The 13,554-nt window shown below is 46.9% G+C and overlaps 1 protein-coding gene across 4 annotated transcripts in view; it reads left to right on the top strand.

Moving 5' to 3' along the window:
• The window catches only part of LOC137801212 (dedicator of cytokinesis protein 3-like), a 68,075-nt gene that overhangs the window by 54,026 nt on the left and 495 nt on the right, over positions 1-13,554 (top strand). For 2 of the 4 annotated variants that reach the window (XM_068598655.1, XM_068598657.1), the window contains exons 39-54: positions 1,616-1,702; positions 1,974-2,078; positions 3,288-3,429; positions 3,790-3,956; positions 5,097-5,183; positions 5,325-5,504; positions 6,206-6,289; positions 6,373-6,489; positions 8,188-8,330; positions 8,714-8,849; positions 9,190-9,271; positions 9,423-9,538; positions 9,617-9,698; positions 10,729-10,851; positions 10,967-11,049; positions 11,458-13,554. The exon at positions 11,458-13,554 is cut by the window's right edge and continues 495 nt beyond it. In XM_068598655.1, the coding sequence (XP_068454756.1) occupies positions 1,616-1,702; positions 1,974-2,078; positions 3,288-3,429; positions 3,790-3,956; positions 5,097-5,183; positions 5,325-5,504; positions 6,206-6,289; positions 6,373-6,489; positions 8,188-8,330; positions 8,714-8,849; positions 9,190-9,271; positions 9,423-9,538; positions 9,617-9,698; positions 10,729-10,851; positions 10,967-11,049; positions 11,458-12,105 (2,382 nt within the window). In that variant the 3' untranslated portion in view covers positions 12,106-13,554. The remainder of the gene's footprint in view (positions 1-1,615; positions 1,703-1,973; positions 2,079-3,287; positions 3,430-3,789; positions 3,957-5,096; positions 5,184-5,324; positions 5,505-6,205; positions 6,290-6,372; positions 6,490-8,187; positions 8,331-8,713; positions 8,850-9,189; positions 9,272-9,422; positions 9,539-9,616; positions 9,699-10,728; positions 10,852-10,966; positions 11,050-11,457) is intronic. The other 2 variants (XM_068598656.1, XM_068598654.1) reach the window with 2 other exon arrangements.

Here is a 13,554-nt window from a genome sequence, read left to right as displayed (position 1 = left end):
ACAGCAATTACTTTAATTAATGTCAAAAATGCATATCATGCAAGAAACTAGTAGCCAAGATTGTCATATTTTCATCATTATACGTACATTATATTTTATATTCCTATATTTACTGCTGACTAGTTTTACATATTTCATGTTTTTAACAAGCTTATTACATGTTTACATATAAAATCTTAACTATAGCGGGATAACAATTAAAGTAGAGTCTATAAAGTAGCTTAAAAACTGAAATGCTTGAGGAAGTACCACAATACAGGTTGAATAGCTCTTTTCCGCTTAGCATAAGCACAACTGTTTTATCAAAACTACATAATATAATGGTCCTTGCTTCGGTTGATACCAGAGAGGAGCTTTCTGCAGTGAAGCAAACACTGAACACCAGACAACAGAGACACAGACGGTAAAACCAGCCAGGTCTCACACGGCTCCTCAAATGTGATTTGCTATCCCGGATCGTTGCTCCTCGGCTGCGTTTTCTCTCAACAAAATGAAATTAGCGGACCGGTCTCTGAGCTTTTGGAGAGGACGAGCCCTCCGGACTCTGGAGGGAAATAAAAGTGGCCTCCGTCATTACCTCTCTGTCATCTCTGCTTTCTATGACCTGTCTGTACCGGTGGATCCCCCCGAAAGCAACAACCTTTTAAAAATCAATGTTCACATGTTAAATGTTCACATATTAATGTTAGCACTGCTAGCTAACTACTGCCACCTAACTACTGCTGGCTAACTACTGCTGGCTAACTATTGCGAGCTAACTACTGCTAGCTAACTATTGCCACCTAACTATTGCCTCCTAATTACTGCTGGCTAACTATTGCACGCTAACTGCTGCTAGCTAACTATTGCCACCTAACTACTGCTAGCTAACTATTGCAAGCTAACTACTGCTTGCTAACTATTGCCACCTAACTACTGCTGGCTAACTATTGCGAGCTAACTACTGCTAGCTAACTATTGCCACCTAACTACTGCTGGCTAACTATTGCAAGCTAACTGCTGCTAGCTAACTATTGCCACCTAACTACTGCTAGCTAACTATTGCAAGCTAACTACTGCTTGCTAACTATTGCCACCTAACTACTGCTGGCTAACTATTGCGAGCTAACTACTGCTAGCTAACTATTGCCACCTAACTACTGCTGGCTAACTATTGCGAGCTAACTATTGCAAGCTAACTACTGCTAGCTAACTATTGCCACCTAACTACTGCTGGCTAACTATTGCAAGCTAACTACTGCTAGCTAACTGTTGCTACCTTACTGAATGTTCACATGTTGTGCTATCGTTTGGGGTTAGAGTTGTGACTTTACAGCTGCATCATTTACATTATTCAATTATTCATTACATTATTCAAACAGCACTACTGGCTGCAGAGATACACCCTTTTTAGTTTGGGGATGACATCTTTGAACACAGGTTTGTTTTATATTAAAATAAAGCTGTGTGTATGCACGACACAGTATCTGAGGTAAATCCTCCTGATGTTTAAGGTGACGCTGTGTAACTCCGTCAGCGGTCTCGTTGGTCGCTCGAATGATTTCTCTTTATCGTACAGGATGAATTAAGCTTCAATCGTTTCCTCCGTTCATCTCATTTCTATCTGACTTTGCAGTGCTGGGAATACGGCATCTCTCTCTGCCGGGAGCTGGCGTTCCAGTACGAGACGTTATACGATTACCAGAGCCTCAGCTGGATCCGGGTGAGTAAAGCCAGTAAAAACAGACACTCCTCTGTGAGGCTGGAACGCGACATCCTCGGCTCCCTTGTGTCGCTGTCATCCCGGTGTGTGTGTGTGTGTGTATGTGGGCACGGCATCCAACACGTGTCCTAATCAACCGTGTGCACACACACTCATCAGCGGAAAACGCAGAGCATTCAGTAATGTGTGTTTGTGTGTGTGTGTGTGTGTGTGTGATTGGACCATTATTCATCGTGACTCTTTTTCTCGTGTCTTCATTATTCTGTGGCAGAAAATGGAGGCCGCGTATTACGACAACATCATCGAGCAGCAGCGGATCGAGCCGGAGTTCTTCAGGATGGGCTTCTACGGCAGGAAGTTCCCGTTCTTCCTCAGGGTAAACGTCTTCGTCTTCGTCTTCGTCTTCGTCGCCGCCGCTTAAAGTCGAACGCGGCAGTGACCGATATCGCGAATCTCATCGTCGTTTAACAGAACTTTTGTAAAGCATCATCATAAACTATAAGTTAATTTTCGTGGCTTATTTATCCCAATCCCAGTTTCTTGCGCAGTAAAAAAAGACTTAATATCATGTATTTGTATTGATTAGGACGCTGGTTTTTAAATGGGGTTACAAAAGATTTTTAATTAGCATCAATTTAAAAATCCCTAGAATAGAGTTATATAAGTGTAAGTTAATTCACTGCATTGTATATATTCTATATTAAATCAGACACTGATGGCTCAGTGCAGTGTATTACATTTTAACGTAATCTAAAATAAAATACATGTTTTGATATTTGGGGTCAAGTAATATGTGTACATGTAGCCTACTGTAGGCAGTGTGCATGTCGCCTAACCCTAACCAAACTAAACCAAATAATAAATCAATTAAGTGTAAAAAAATAGGCTCCCCAAATAGTTTGATCCATTTCTTCACCACAACCTACTGCAGGTGTACACATTGTCACGCTTTATACTTCTGTCACCATTTCTAATAGCAGCTACTACTAGCTAACTATTGCTAGCTAACTATTGCTAGCTAACTACTACTAGCTAACTATTGCTAGCTAACTACTACTAGCTAACTATGGCCACTTAACTACTGCTAGCTAACTATTGCTAGCTAACTACTGCCAGCTAACTATTGCCACTTAACTACTGCTAGCTAATTATTGCCATTTAACTACTGCTAGCTAACTATTGCTATCTAACTACTACTAGCTAACTATTGCTAGCTAACTACTGCTAGCTAACTATTGCTAGATAACTACTATTAGCTAACTATTACTATCTAACTATTGCCACCTAACTATTGGTATCTAACTATTTCTAGCTAACTATTGGTATCTAACTATTGCTAGCTAACTATTGTTAACTAACTATTGGTATCTAACTATTGCTAGCTAACTATTGTTAGCTAACTATTGCTAACTAACTATTGCTAACTCACTATTGTGAGCTAATTATTTGAGTTAATAGTGGACGCACATTCATCAGGTTACAGAGATAGAACTACAAGTACTTAGACGATGAAATAAATACTTTTCATGTAACGTTTAATTTCATTTGCATTAATCTAGCCATCGTCTTCCCTGTTTTTCTGCAGAACAAGGAGTTTGTCTGTCGCGGTTACGACTACGAACGACTTGAGGACTTCCAGCAAAGGATGCTGGGGGAATTTCCGCAAGCCATCGCCATGCAGCATCCCAACCAACCCGACGACACCATCCTGCAGAGTGACGCTCAGTGTATCCTGCTCGGCTCACCAGGCTAAATACCAACAAATATTATTATTATGAAGTCATATGACATTTATATTTACTATTAAGACTGTTGTGGTTATAAATCATAACTTTTGAGGAGGTAAAATTAATTAATATTTGTTATTTTCTGCCTGATAAATGACTTAATTAATATTGTTGACGGTTCATTTCATTGGATCGATTCGCTAGCAGAATATATTACTTATATATGTTTTGGAAATAGAGGAACACTGTCTGAAACGTCGAGGTTGCAAACGCTCCGTAAGCATTTGAACCCGCTCGTCCTCCTCTGTGGATACGCCCGTCCGTCCGCCTGTCACTTCCTTGACACTCGGGCCCCTCCAGACTTGCAGATCTACGCGGTGACTCCGGTGTCGGACATCTCCGACGTGCCTCAGCTGGAGCGCGTGCCCGAGAGGATCAAGAGCTTCTACCGCATCAACAACGTCAGCCGCTTCCACTATGACAGGCCGTTCCACAAGGGGCCCAAGGACCGCGAGAACGAGTTCAGGGTACGGTGAGCCAGCAGTGCCGCTCCCAGTGCCTCTCTGCATCCCAGTTTAGTGCTGCATGAGAAGCCCCGCCAGATAGAAACATGAGATAGAGGCCTCGCAGCTCCTCTCGGTCAAGTAAAGTACATTTTATTTGCAAAGCTCAATATCACACATGTGCCTTTCAGTAGAGCATATGACATCATCATCTCTCCTTGAACATTCCACCCAGATAAGGAAAAACCTTTCACTAAAATAGGTCTGCACAGAATACACCAAGAGAGAGAGAGAGAGAGAGAGCGAGAGAGAGAGAGAGAGAGATGAGGACAACATGCACATAAAGAGAGAGAGAGGATATTTTAAGTTTTCTATAACTGCCATGTATGACTGAGAAAACGGCCCAAACTAATGTTCCAGTCAATACAAATATAAAATGAGGGTAAATTCACTTTTATATTAATGAGAATCTTAGAATAATTAATACATTTGTTGACAAATGGAAAGCATAATCTTTAGATGTGTTAATAACAGAGTAATCGTTAGGCAGAGCAACACATCTTCACATGTTGAGACACATGTTTTGTCAGAATCTGCGTTATTGTGTCATTGTTGCTCATTTATTGTGTCGTTGTTGCTCGTTCTCTGGTGTCTCGTCCAGCAGCTCACAGACATGACACTGTCCCATAGCTTCCTCTGACACAGTGACCTACACTACTGCCACCTAACTATTGCTAGCTAACTACTGCTAGCTAATTACTGATAGCTAACTATTGCCACCTAACTACTGATAGCTAACTATTGCCACCTAACTACTGATATCTAATTATTGCCATCTAACTATTGCTAGCTAACTCCTGATAGCTAACTATTGCCACCTAACTACTGATAGCTAACTATTCCCACCTAACTCCTGATAGCTAACTATTGCCACCTAACTACTGCTAACAAACTATTGCTAGCTAACTTTTAGAGTTAATGGTGGATGCACATTCATTAGATTACAGAGATAGTACGAAAAGTACTTTGGCGATAAAATAAATACTTTTCCACAGCTGGATTTGTGCCCTTCACTGCGCTGACCTACATGTACATGCGACACTGAAACGCCAGCTTTCCCCCGTGTGCGTAACCTCTGCTCTCTCTGCTCCGCACGTTCAACAGAGTCTGTGGATCGAGAGGACGACCTTGATCCTCTCCCGTCCGCTGCCCGGGATCTCCCGCTGGGCGGAGGTGGAGCGCAGAGAAGTGGTGAGCGGCTCAAAAAACACCACGCCAACCGCACGCTAGCTTATTGCTAGCTTATTGCTAGTTTATCGCGAGCTGATTCCCCCCCGCCATTAACGTCACACAATTTCTCTCATCATGGCGCCCGTGTTTGTTTTTTTCCAGATGGAGGTGAGCCCGCTGGAGAACGCCATCTACGTGGTGGAGAATAAAACCCAGGAGCTGCGGACCCTGATCAGCCAGTACCAGCACAGGCAGCTCCACGGCAACATCAACCCGCTCAGCATGTGCCTCAACGGGGTCATCGACGCCGCCGTGAACGGGGGCATCGCCAGATACCAGGAGGTAGCGACGCACCCACAACGTTTATTAACTTCATTTGAAGTGCTACAACACTGTAACCCTTGTGAGAATGTAACTTTAAACTGTGAAATGTAAGTACTTACCTAATTTGCTGCAGCAAAGTAAGATTTCACGAACAAACACATCCACGTAACCGTGAGGCTTGTGGGAATCTAACAAAGCAATCCATGTCCTTATAAACTCCTATTTCTACCTGTAAAGTCACAAAACGGCCGCAGCTTTTTCTGTTTTTTTCGCCGGCGGACTATTCTGAAGGCAGAAACTTCCCTGAAGGATGTTTCTGCATCCAGGTCGTAGAGCACCAGCAGAAGCTCCTGAAGGTTTAAAGTCGTAGTACGCAAAAATCCAACAATGTTTTCCCATAGAACAAGTAAACCGAACGACACGTTTTTTTTTTTTTTTTACTAAAACACCTTCTCAATATGTCAAAGCTTTGATTTGCAGTCATTTTTGTCCGTGGATTCTTATTCCTGAGGTGCTAACCTTTCCAGAATGGTGTGTTATTAGTGTGTGGGATGTTGTTAAGCTCCTGAACCGTGGAGGTGGATAAACTCAGGGACCGCTCGAGGAGGCATTTTTGGCAAATCTTGCTCAGAATCACGTTGGATGTTATAAAAAATGTTAAATGAATTCATTGGCGTTGGTTGAGAGAGATCCTCATCTCTCCCCCCCTCCCCTCGCAGGCCTTCTTCGATAAGGACTACATCAGCAGTCACCCCGAGGACACGGAGAGGATCACGCACCTGAAGGATCTGATGCAGGAACAGGTCAGACACACTTCCTATGAAGTCCCATTGTGGTCCATGTGAACATCCTCCTCAGTGCTTTTCTTTCTCTTCACTGCCAACAGGTGCACATTCTCGGCGTGGGGCTGGCGGTTCACGAGAAGCTGGTGCACCCGGAGATGCGCCCCCTGCACAAGAAGCTGGTGGACCAGTTCCACATGATGAGGACGGGTTTGCATCATGTGAGTAGTTCCACACGAGGCTCAGCGGCATCATTTCCTGTAGGGCCTGCCTGATCTTGCAATAGATTTTGGAGGTCAAAGGTCGGGGCACTACGACCTCGTGTCTCCAGGATATCTCAGGGACACCTCGAGCTAATTACTTAAAAAAAAGTCTAGACGAAAAGGCATAGACTTCTATACAACCAGAGGAGTCGCCCCCTGGTGGTCAGGAGAGAGAATGCAGCTTTAACACATGAAGCATAGACTTCTATACAACCAGAGGAGTCGCCCCCTGGTGGTCAGGAGAGAGAATGCAGCTTTAACACATGAAGCATAGACTTCTATACAACCAGAGGAGTCGCCCCCTGGTGGTCAGGAGAGAGAATGCAGCTTTAACACATGAAGCATAGACTTCTATACAACCAGAGGAGTCGCCCCCTGGTGTTCAGGAGAGAGAATGCAGCTTTAACACGTAAAGTGTAGACTTCTATACAACCAGAGGAGTCGCCCCCTGGTGGTCAGGAGAGAGAATGCAGCTTTAACACATGAAGCATAGACTTCTATACAACCAGAGGAGTCGCCCCCTGGTGGTCAGGAGACAGAACGCAGCTTTAACACATGAAGCATAGACTTCTATACAACCAGAGGAGTCGCCCCCTGGTGGTCAGGAGAGAGAATGCAGCTTTAACACATGAAGCATAGACTTCTATACAACCAGAGGTGTCGCCACCTGGTGGTCAGGAGAGAATGTAGCTTTAACACATGAAGCATAGACTTCTATACAACCAGAGGAGTCGCCTCATGGTGGTCAGGAGAGAGAATGCAGCTTCAACACATGAAGCTTGGACTTCTATACAACCAGAGGAGTCGCCCCCTGGTGGTCAGGAGAGAGAATGCAGCTTTAACACATGAAGCATAGACTTCTATACAACCAGAGGAGTCGCCTCATAGTGGTCAGGAGAGAGAATGCAGCTTTAACACATGAAGCATAGACTTCTATACAACCAGAGGAGTCGCCCCCTGGTGGTCAGGAGACAGAACGCAGCTTTAACACATGAAGCATAGACTTCTATACAACCAGAGGAGTCGCCCCCTGGTGGTCAGGAGAGAGAATGCAGCTTTAACACATGAAGCATAGACTTCTATACAACCAGAGGTGTCGCCACCTGGTGGTCAGGAGAGAATGTAGCTTTAACACATGAAGCATAGACTTCTATACAACCAGAGGAGTCGCCTCATGGTGGTCAGGAGAGAGAATGCAGCTTCAACACATGAAGCTTGGACTTCTATACAACCAGGGGAGTCGCCCCCTGGTGGTCAGGAGAGAGAATGCAGCTTTAACACATGAAGCATAGACTTCTATACAACCAGAGGAGTCGCCTCCTGGTGGTCAGGAGAGAGAATGCAGCTTAAGCGAATTGCTACAAATTTATCACAAAGGTCCACTTGCACACAAGGTTGACCTTGAGAAACGTTTGGGGTCAAAGGTCACTGCCACCTCACATGTTTTTGACCATAACTCAATAATTTGTATGCTAATCATGACAATTTCTCTCAAATAGAAGAATTAAGAAATGATGGGGTTTCAGACACTTTTTAGAATGTAAAGTGCACTTTGCTGCATTTGGGGAGAGTCTGTTTCTGTGCATGTGTGTGTTTGTGTGTGTGCTTATGCACGTGTTTCCACGCACGTGAGAGCAGTGTGAATATTCAGAGCAGTATATGGTCGGGTCCCAGCAGGGCGTGCCGGGCGTGGATCGGTTCGGCACCGCGGGGTGCCAGGGCGTCAACTCACCCAGAGGCATCCTCTCCTCCCACAGCCACATGAGCCCCGAGAGCGTCCGCCTCCTACACAGACACAGGTGACACACACACACACACACACACACACACACACACACAGGCATCTTTAAGCTCAACCCAGAATTGACCCTGAAAGAACGATTACGTCTCGTCATTCCATTTTCTAAACTGAACGTTCAGTTCTGGGTCACCTGAGGCTGAAGCATATCCCAGCATGCATTGGGGCAAAATGCCGCAATGCTATTACAGCACAGCACACGTCGAAATAATAAACACTGGCACACGAAAACGTATTCTGGGACAAAGGGGAGAGAGAGAAAAAGCTTTGATATTACATATAAATGGATGGATGGATGGATATTTTTATATTTATATATATATATATAAATATATATACACAAATAGATAAGTGATGTACATTCTCGTCGTCTCCGTTCCGCAGCCCTCTGAACCTTCAGGGTTCGATCCGCCACTCGTCCTCCTCCCTGTCGTCCCACACGTCGAGCGAGGCGGGGAACCTGGTCATCATGACGGACGGGCTGATGGGGGAGCACGCCGAGGAGGCGTCGCACATGCAGGTGAGACCGCGAGGTCACCGGGAAGTTGATCACCTGCACGGCACAGACTATATCCTGGAGCAAACAAAAGTCCCTCCGGTAACGATTAACCTCAATCGGGAATGGTATGAATTTGCGTCGCACTTCATGAGAACACGGTTTCAAGCTGTAAAAACGTGTAAAAACTGCTCGTCTCATTGCTTCTGGTGACTTTCAACATTTCTGCTGTAACTGCATTTCATTCCCGCACATACACTTTATTAAAAAAAATACAGAAACAAGGTTTTCCTCTGAGAGAACGGGGTGTTTTATTTCTCCTTAAAGACTTTTCCTTGTATTAAAAACACGCTTGTTCTTGCAGCCGAGCCCCTCCTCCTCCAGCCTGAGCTCCATCCGCTCCAACTCTTCCCAGATTATTAACTCGGCTCCCTCGAGCGCCAGAGGTAAGTAAGAAAACCGCCTGAAAATACCTGTCGTGGATGTCTTGTGAATTGTGTGTAGCAGGAACCCGAGACATTTGTAGAACCACGTAATGAGGCCGCTGCCGGCAGGAACGCTCAATGTTTTCACTTTTATTTTATTTTTCTTCTCCAGGATCTCCGTCTCTGCCCGATAAGGCGAAACACAACCGAGAGGTGATGATACTGCTGCCGTCCCACCGCGAGAGGGTCAACAGCTCCATGTACTACAACGTGGCGGAGAACGGACAGGTGGGACCGAGCTACTTCACCATCGACGGGGGCGTTTAGATGTTCATGTGAGACTAAACGATGCGCTCTGCGTTACAGAACAACCACATGCAGCGTGCCTTACTTCAGCAGATCAGCCCCTGTAAGCCCTGTGACCCGCACATGAGCCTACCAGAGAAAGGTAATGAAACAGGACGTCGGCCAGAGTTTCCACTGCCGCCATCTTGGCTTTTTGGTCTTGTCTTATTCACGACTATAATGTACTAAATGAACATCACGCTGTATAGAAGAAGACTAGAAACTAGAGATTGAGACATAAACTCATGTTGACAATGTTTACTGAGGGAATACATCAAGAGAGAAGTAGAGTCATTTATATAGACTTCTATACAACCAGAGGAGTCGCCCCCTGGTGGTCAGGAGAGAGAATGCAGCTTTAACACATGAAGCATAGACTTCTATACAACCAGAGGAGTCTCCCCCTGGTGGTCAGGAGAGAGAATGCAGCTTTAACACATGAAGCATAGACTTCTATACAACCAGAGGAGTCGCCCCCTGGTGGTCAGGAGAGAGAATGCAGCTTTAACACATGAGGCATAGACTTCTATACAACCAGAGGAGTCGCCCCCGGTGGTCAGGAGAGAGAATGCAGCTTTAAGACATGAAGCATAGACTTCTATACAACCAGAGGAGTCGCCCCCTGGTGGTCAGGAGAGAGAATGCAGCTTTAACACATGAAGCATAGACTTCTATACAACCAGAGGAGTCGCCCCCTGGTGGTCAGGAGAGAGAATGCAGCTTTAACACATGAAGCATAGCCTTTTATACAACCAGAGGAGTCGCCCCCTGGTGGTCAGGAGGGAGAATGCAGCTTTAACACATGAAGCGTAGACTTCTATACAACCAGAGGAGTCGCCCCCTGGTGGTCAGAAGAGAGAATGCAGCTTTAACACATGAAGCATAGACTTCTATACAACCAGAGGAGTCACCCCTGGTGGTCAGGAGAGAGAATGCAGCTTTAAGACATGAAGCATAGACTTCTATACAACCAGAGGAGTCGCCCCCTGGTGGTCAGGAGAGAGAATGCAGCTTTAACACATGAAGCATAGACTTCTATACAACCAGAGGAGTCTCCCCCTGGTGGTCAGGAGAGAGAATGCAGCTTCAAGACCCTCAGCTTCACGTTTCAGACCCGGTGTTTTTCTTTCCAGCGTTCCCAAACGCTCCCAGCAGCTGGAGTCTGGATGGAGAGAACAGGGAGCAGGTGTCCTACATGCCAGCTTCCACTGGAGGTGTGATCATGCCACCTGTCCCCCCCAGGTCCTTCCCACCAGGTACGTCCCCCTCTTTCACTTCACACTCACTCACTTCGAGGCGTAGGATTTTCTTTAAGAGCTTATAAGGTGATGTATGAATTAATCATCCCTCCGTACGACTTTCCCTCCGCAGGACACTTCCTGATGCACTGTGATGCGTTCCACCACCAGAACAGCGACCCTCCCCCCGCCCTGCCCGTGCGCTCCCTTCGAAAGGTACGTCGTGAAAGTCATTAAATATCAGATTATTTGGCCTTTTCTGCCTCCTGCTTCTGCAATTCACTCTCCTCGTTGGAATATCTCGTCGAGAGGCCATGATGAAATTGCGATCTGATATTTTTTCAGTCTTTTTGTCATGGTAACCCTGTTTTTCACAGAAGCTCCCACTTCCCAAGTTGTCAGCTCCCACTCACAGTCCCTTTGTTGCACACACACACGAGTGTAGACACACACACACACGCACACATTTTGTTTCTCTCATAATTACAAAGCCGTCTTCAAAGGCCTCGCTGTCTGAATTGCGGACAGAAGGATGAAGTGGTTGCTCTTTTTATCCGCTGCTTGTACTTCCCCATGTGAAGGGTGGAGATGACTCTCTCTCTCTTCTCTCTCTTCTCTCTCCAGTCTCCCCTCCACCCGATCCCCGGCTCCCCCACCAGCCCTCAGTCGGCGCTGGGCGGCAGCAACTCCACGCTGTCCGGCAGCGCCAGCAGCGGCGTCTCCTCCCTGAGCGAGAGCAACTTCGGGGGCCAGTACCCGGACCCGGGCCCCATCCGGAACGACGCGCTGGAGCCGCTGCCGAGTCACCTGTGGTCGCCGCCGGACGAGTACCTGGCGTCCCCGTACCTGCACATCCACTACGGCGGGCCGGAGATCGACCCCGTGGACCCCGTGCGGCCCTTCCACTACCGCAGCCCCGCCTCCTCGCACCCGCACAACCACCCGCACCCTCACGCCCACGCACACCCGGGGCTGGACGGCCACTCCCACGGGCCGGCGCCGCCGGGGATGCCGCCGCCGCCGTCGCACCACCACCACGGCCCCGCCCACGGCCCGCACCACATCCCGTACCGCCGGCCCCAGGCGCCCGCCGTGCCGCCCAAGCCCTACCTGAGGGAGGGCTGCATCCCGGAGGAGGACCTGCCGCCTCAGCCCATCCCCATCCCGCTGCCGCGCAGGATCTTCCACTCGCCCCACGGCCACCGGGAGGAGCAGGGCGGGAAGCACCCGTGGGAGCAGTGCATCAGCGAGGAGCACGAGGAGGCGCAGTGATGAGGGCGGGGCCTCAGTTAGAGCTCCGTCTTTTCTCCTCGTCCTCCTCCACGTGCACTGAGATGCGGCGGCGGCGGCGGGAAAGAAGGAAGGAAGGAAGGAAGGAAGGAAGGAAGGCCGAGTCGAGGTTTTTTTTCCATTTCAGTGCACGTGAAGGAAAGGAAAGAGGGAACGTCGCTGAATCTCCAGCGCGAGGAACGACCGCCTGCGAGGCGGATTGACTTTGTTCAGAAATTGATATTGATTGTACACAAACTGTACAACTCGTCCGTGAGCATGTTTTTGTTTGTTTTAACACGACAGAGCGACAGGAAGTCGCTCCGTCTCCGCTCCCCGCGGCATCGGCCCACCGGTTCACTCACAGCGAAAAAGAGACTCCTCCCGCTTTTAAAATGCTTCATATATAAATATATATATTGAATCCTTATTTTGATAAATAAAATGCATAATACGAAATACATTATAGTGTTTTCAAAAGGCTTCTATGTCCGTCATGTTTTTCAGACACACTGTTAAGTGCTCCTTAATAGTGACTCATATCGAGGGGGCGTGGACTTCGGTCGCAGGACGATTTCCCCCCAAAAACTTTACCGTTGAGACAAAAAAAACAAAAAACCTTTGTGAATGTATTCAGAGATGTTCTATTTGACGAGCTGCAATGCTGTGGTTTTGTTTTTGTTTTTGTTGAAGTGCTTTAAGTTCAGTCTGTGCTGGGGAACAAGAAGAAGAAGAAGAAAATCTATTTTTGTGTGTGACAAAGAAATCTGGAGAGACGGACGGACGCAACAGGAACTCTCACCATTCTCTCTCTCTCTCTCCATCTTCTCTCCTTCTGTGTGGTCAAACCATGTGGACACACACACACACACACACACACACACACACACACACTCAGACACACACTCAGACAGCGTTGGAGTCGCCTACCTGCCTTAAGTGCACTCAGATGCAGTTTGAACCTCTCATCTGGACCGTGACAAGCGACGGACGTTTCCTCCTTTTTCATTCTCTTCGCTCGACGGGAAAAAAAACAAAACAAACAAACAAAACAAAACAACAAAAAAAGATATCTACCTAGTGGTGTTTCGTATGGTTTCGTCCCGCTTTCGTTTCAGGTCGTCGTTCGGTTCGTGTCGCGCTGATAATCTTTCTCTCTCTCTGCTCGCGGCTCTTCTCTCCATCACAGAATTCTGTCGACGTGTTTTCAGACCGAGTGAGAGGTCTTACTTCTTTTCTTTCTTTGCGGGGTTCAGAAGGATAAAGCTAATATTTTAACAACTTTTCTTTTTCCTGGTTGTTTCTTTTTTTCTTTTCGTTGCTTTGGTTCGCAGGTGGATGCTTTTGTGTTACCGTACATCGAGTTGTCGAGCTGACTGGACAACCTCTATTTTTGTATGTGAGCTCATCAGTCGTTGCGTGAACATGTTTCAGTGAGCGGACGCGCGCACG

This window comes from Clinocottus analis, unplaced genomic scaffold (genome assembly GCF_023055335.1).
Source record: "Clinocottus analis isolate CAN_PGR_092001 unplaced genomic scaffold, fCliAna1.0.p SCAF_4, whole genome shotgun sequence".
Taxonomy (NCBI): Eukaryota; Metazoa; Chordata; class Actinopteri; order Perciformes; family Cottidae; genus Clinocottus; species Clinocottus analis.
This window is presented reverse-complemented; position numbering and strand designations above follow the sequence as displayed.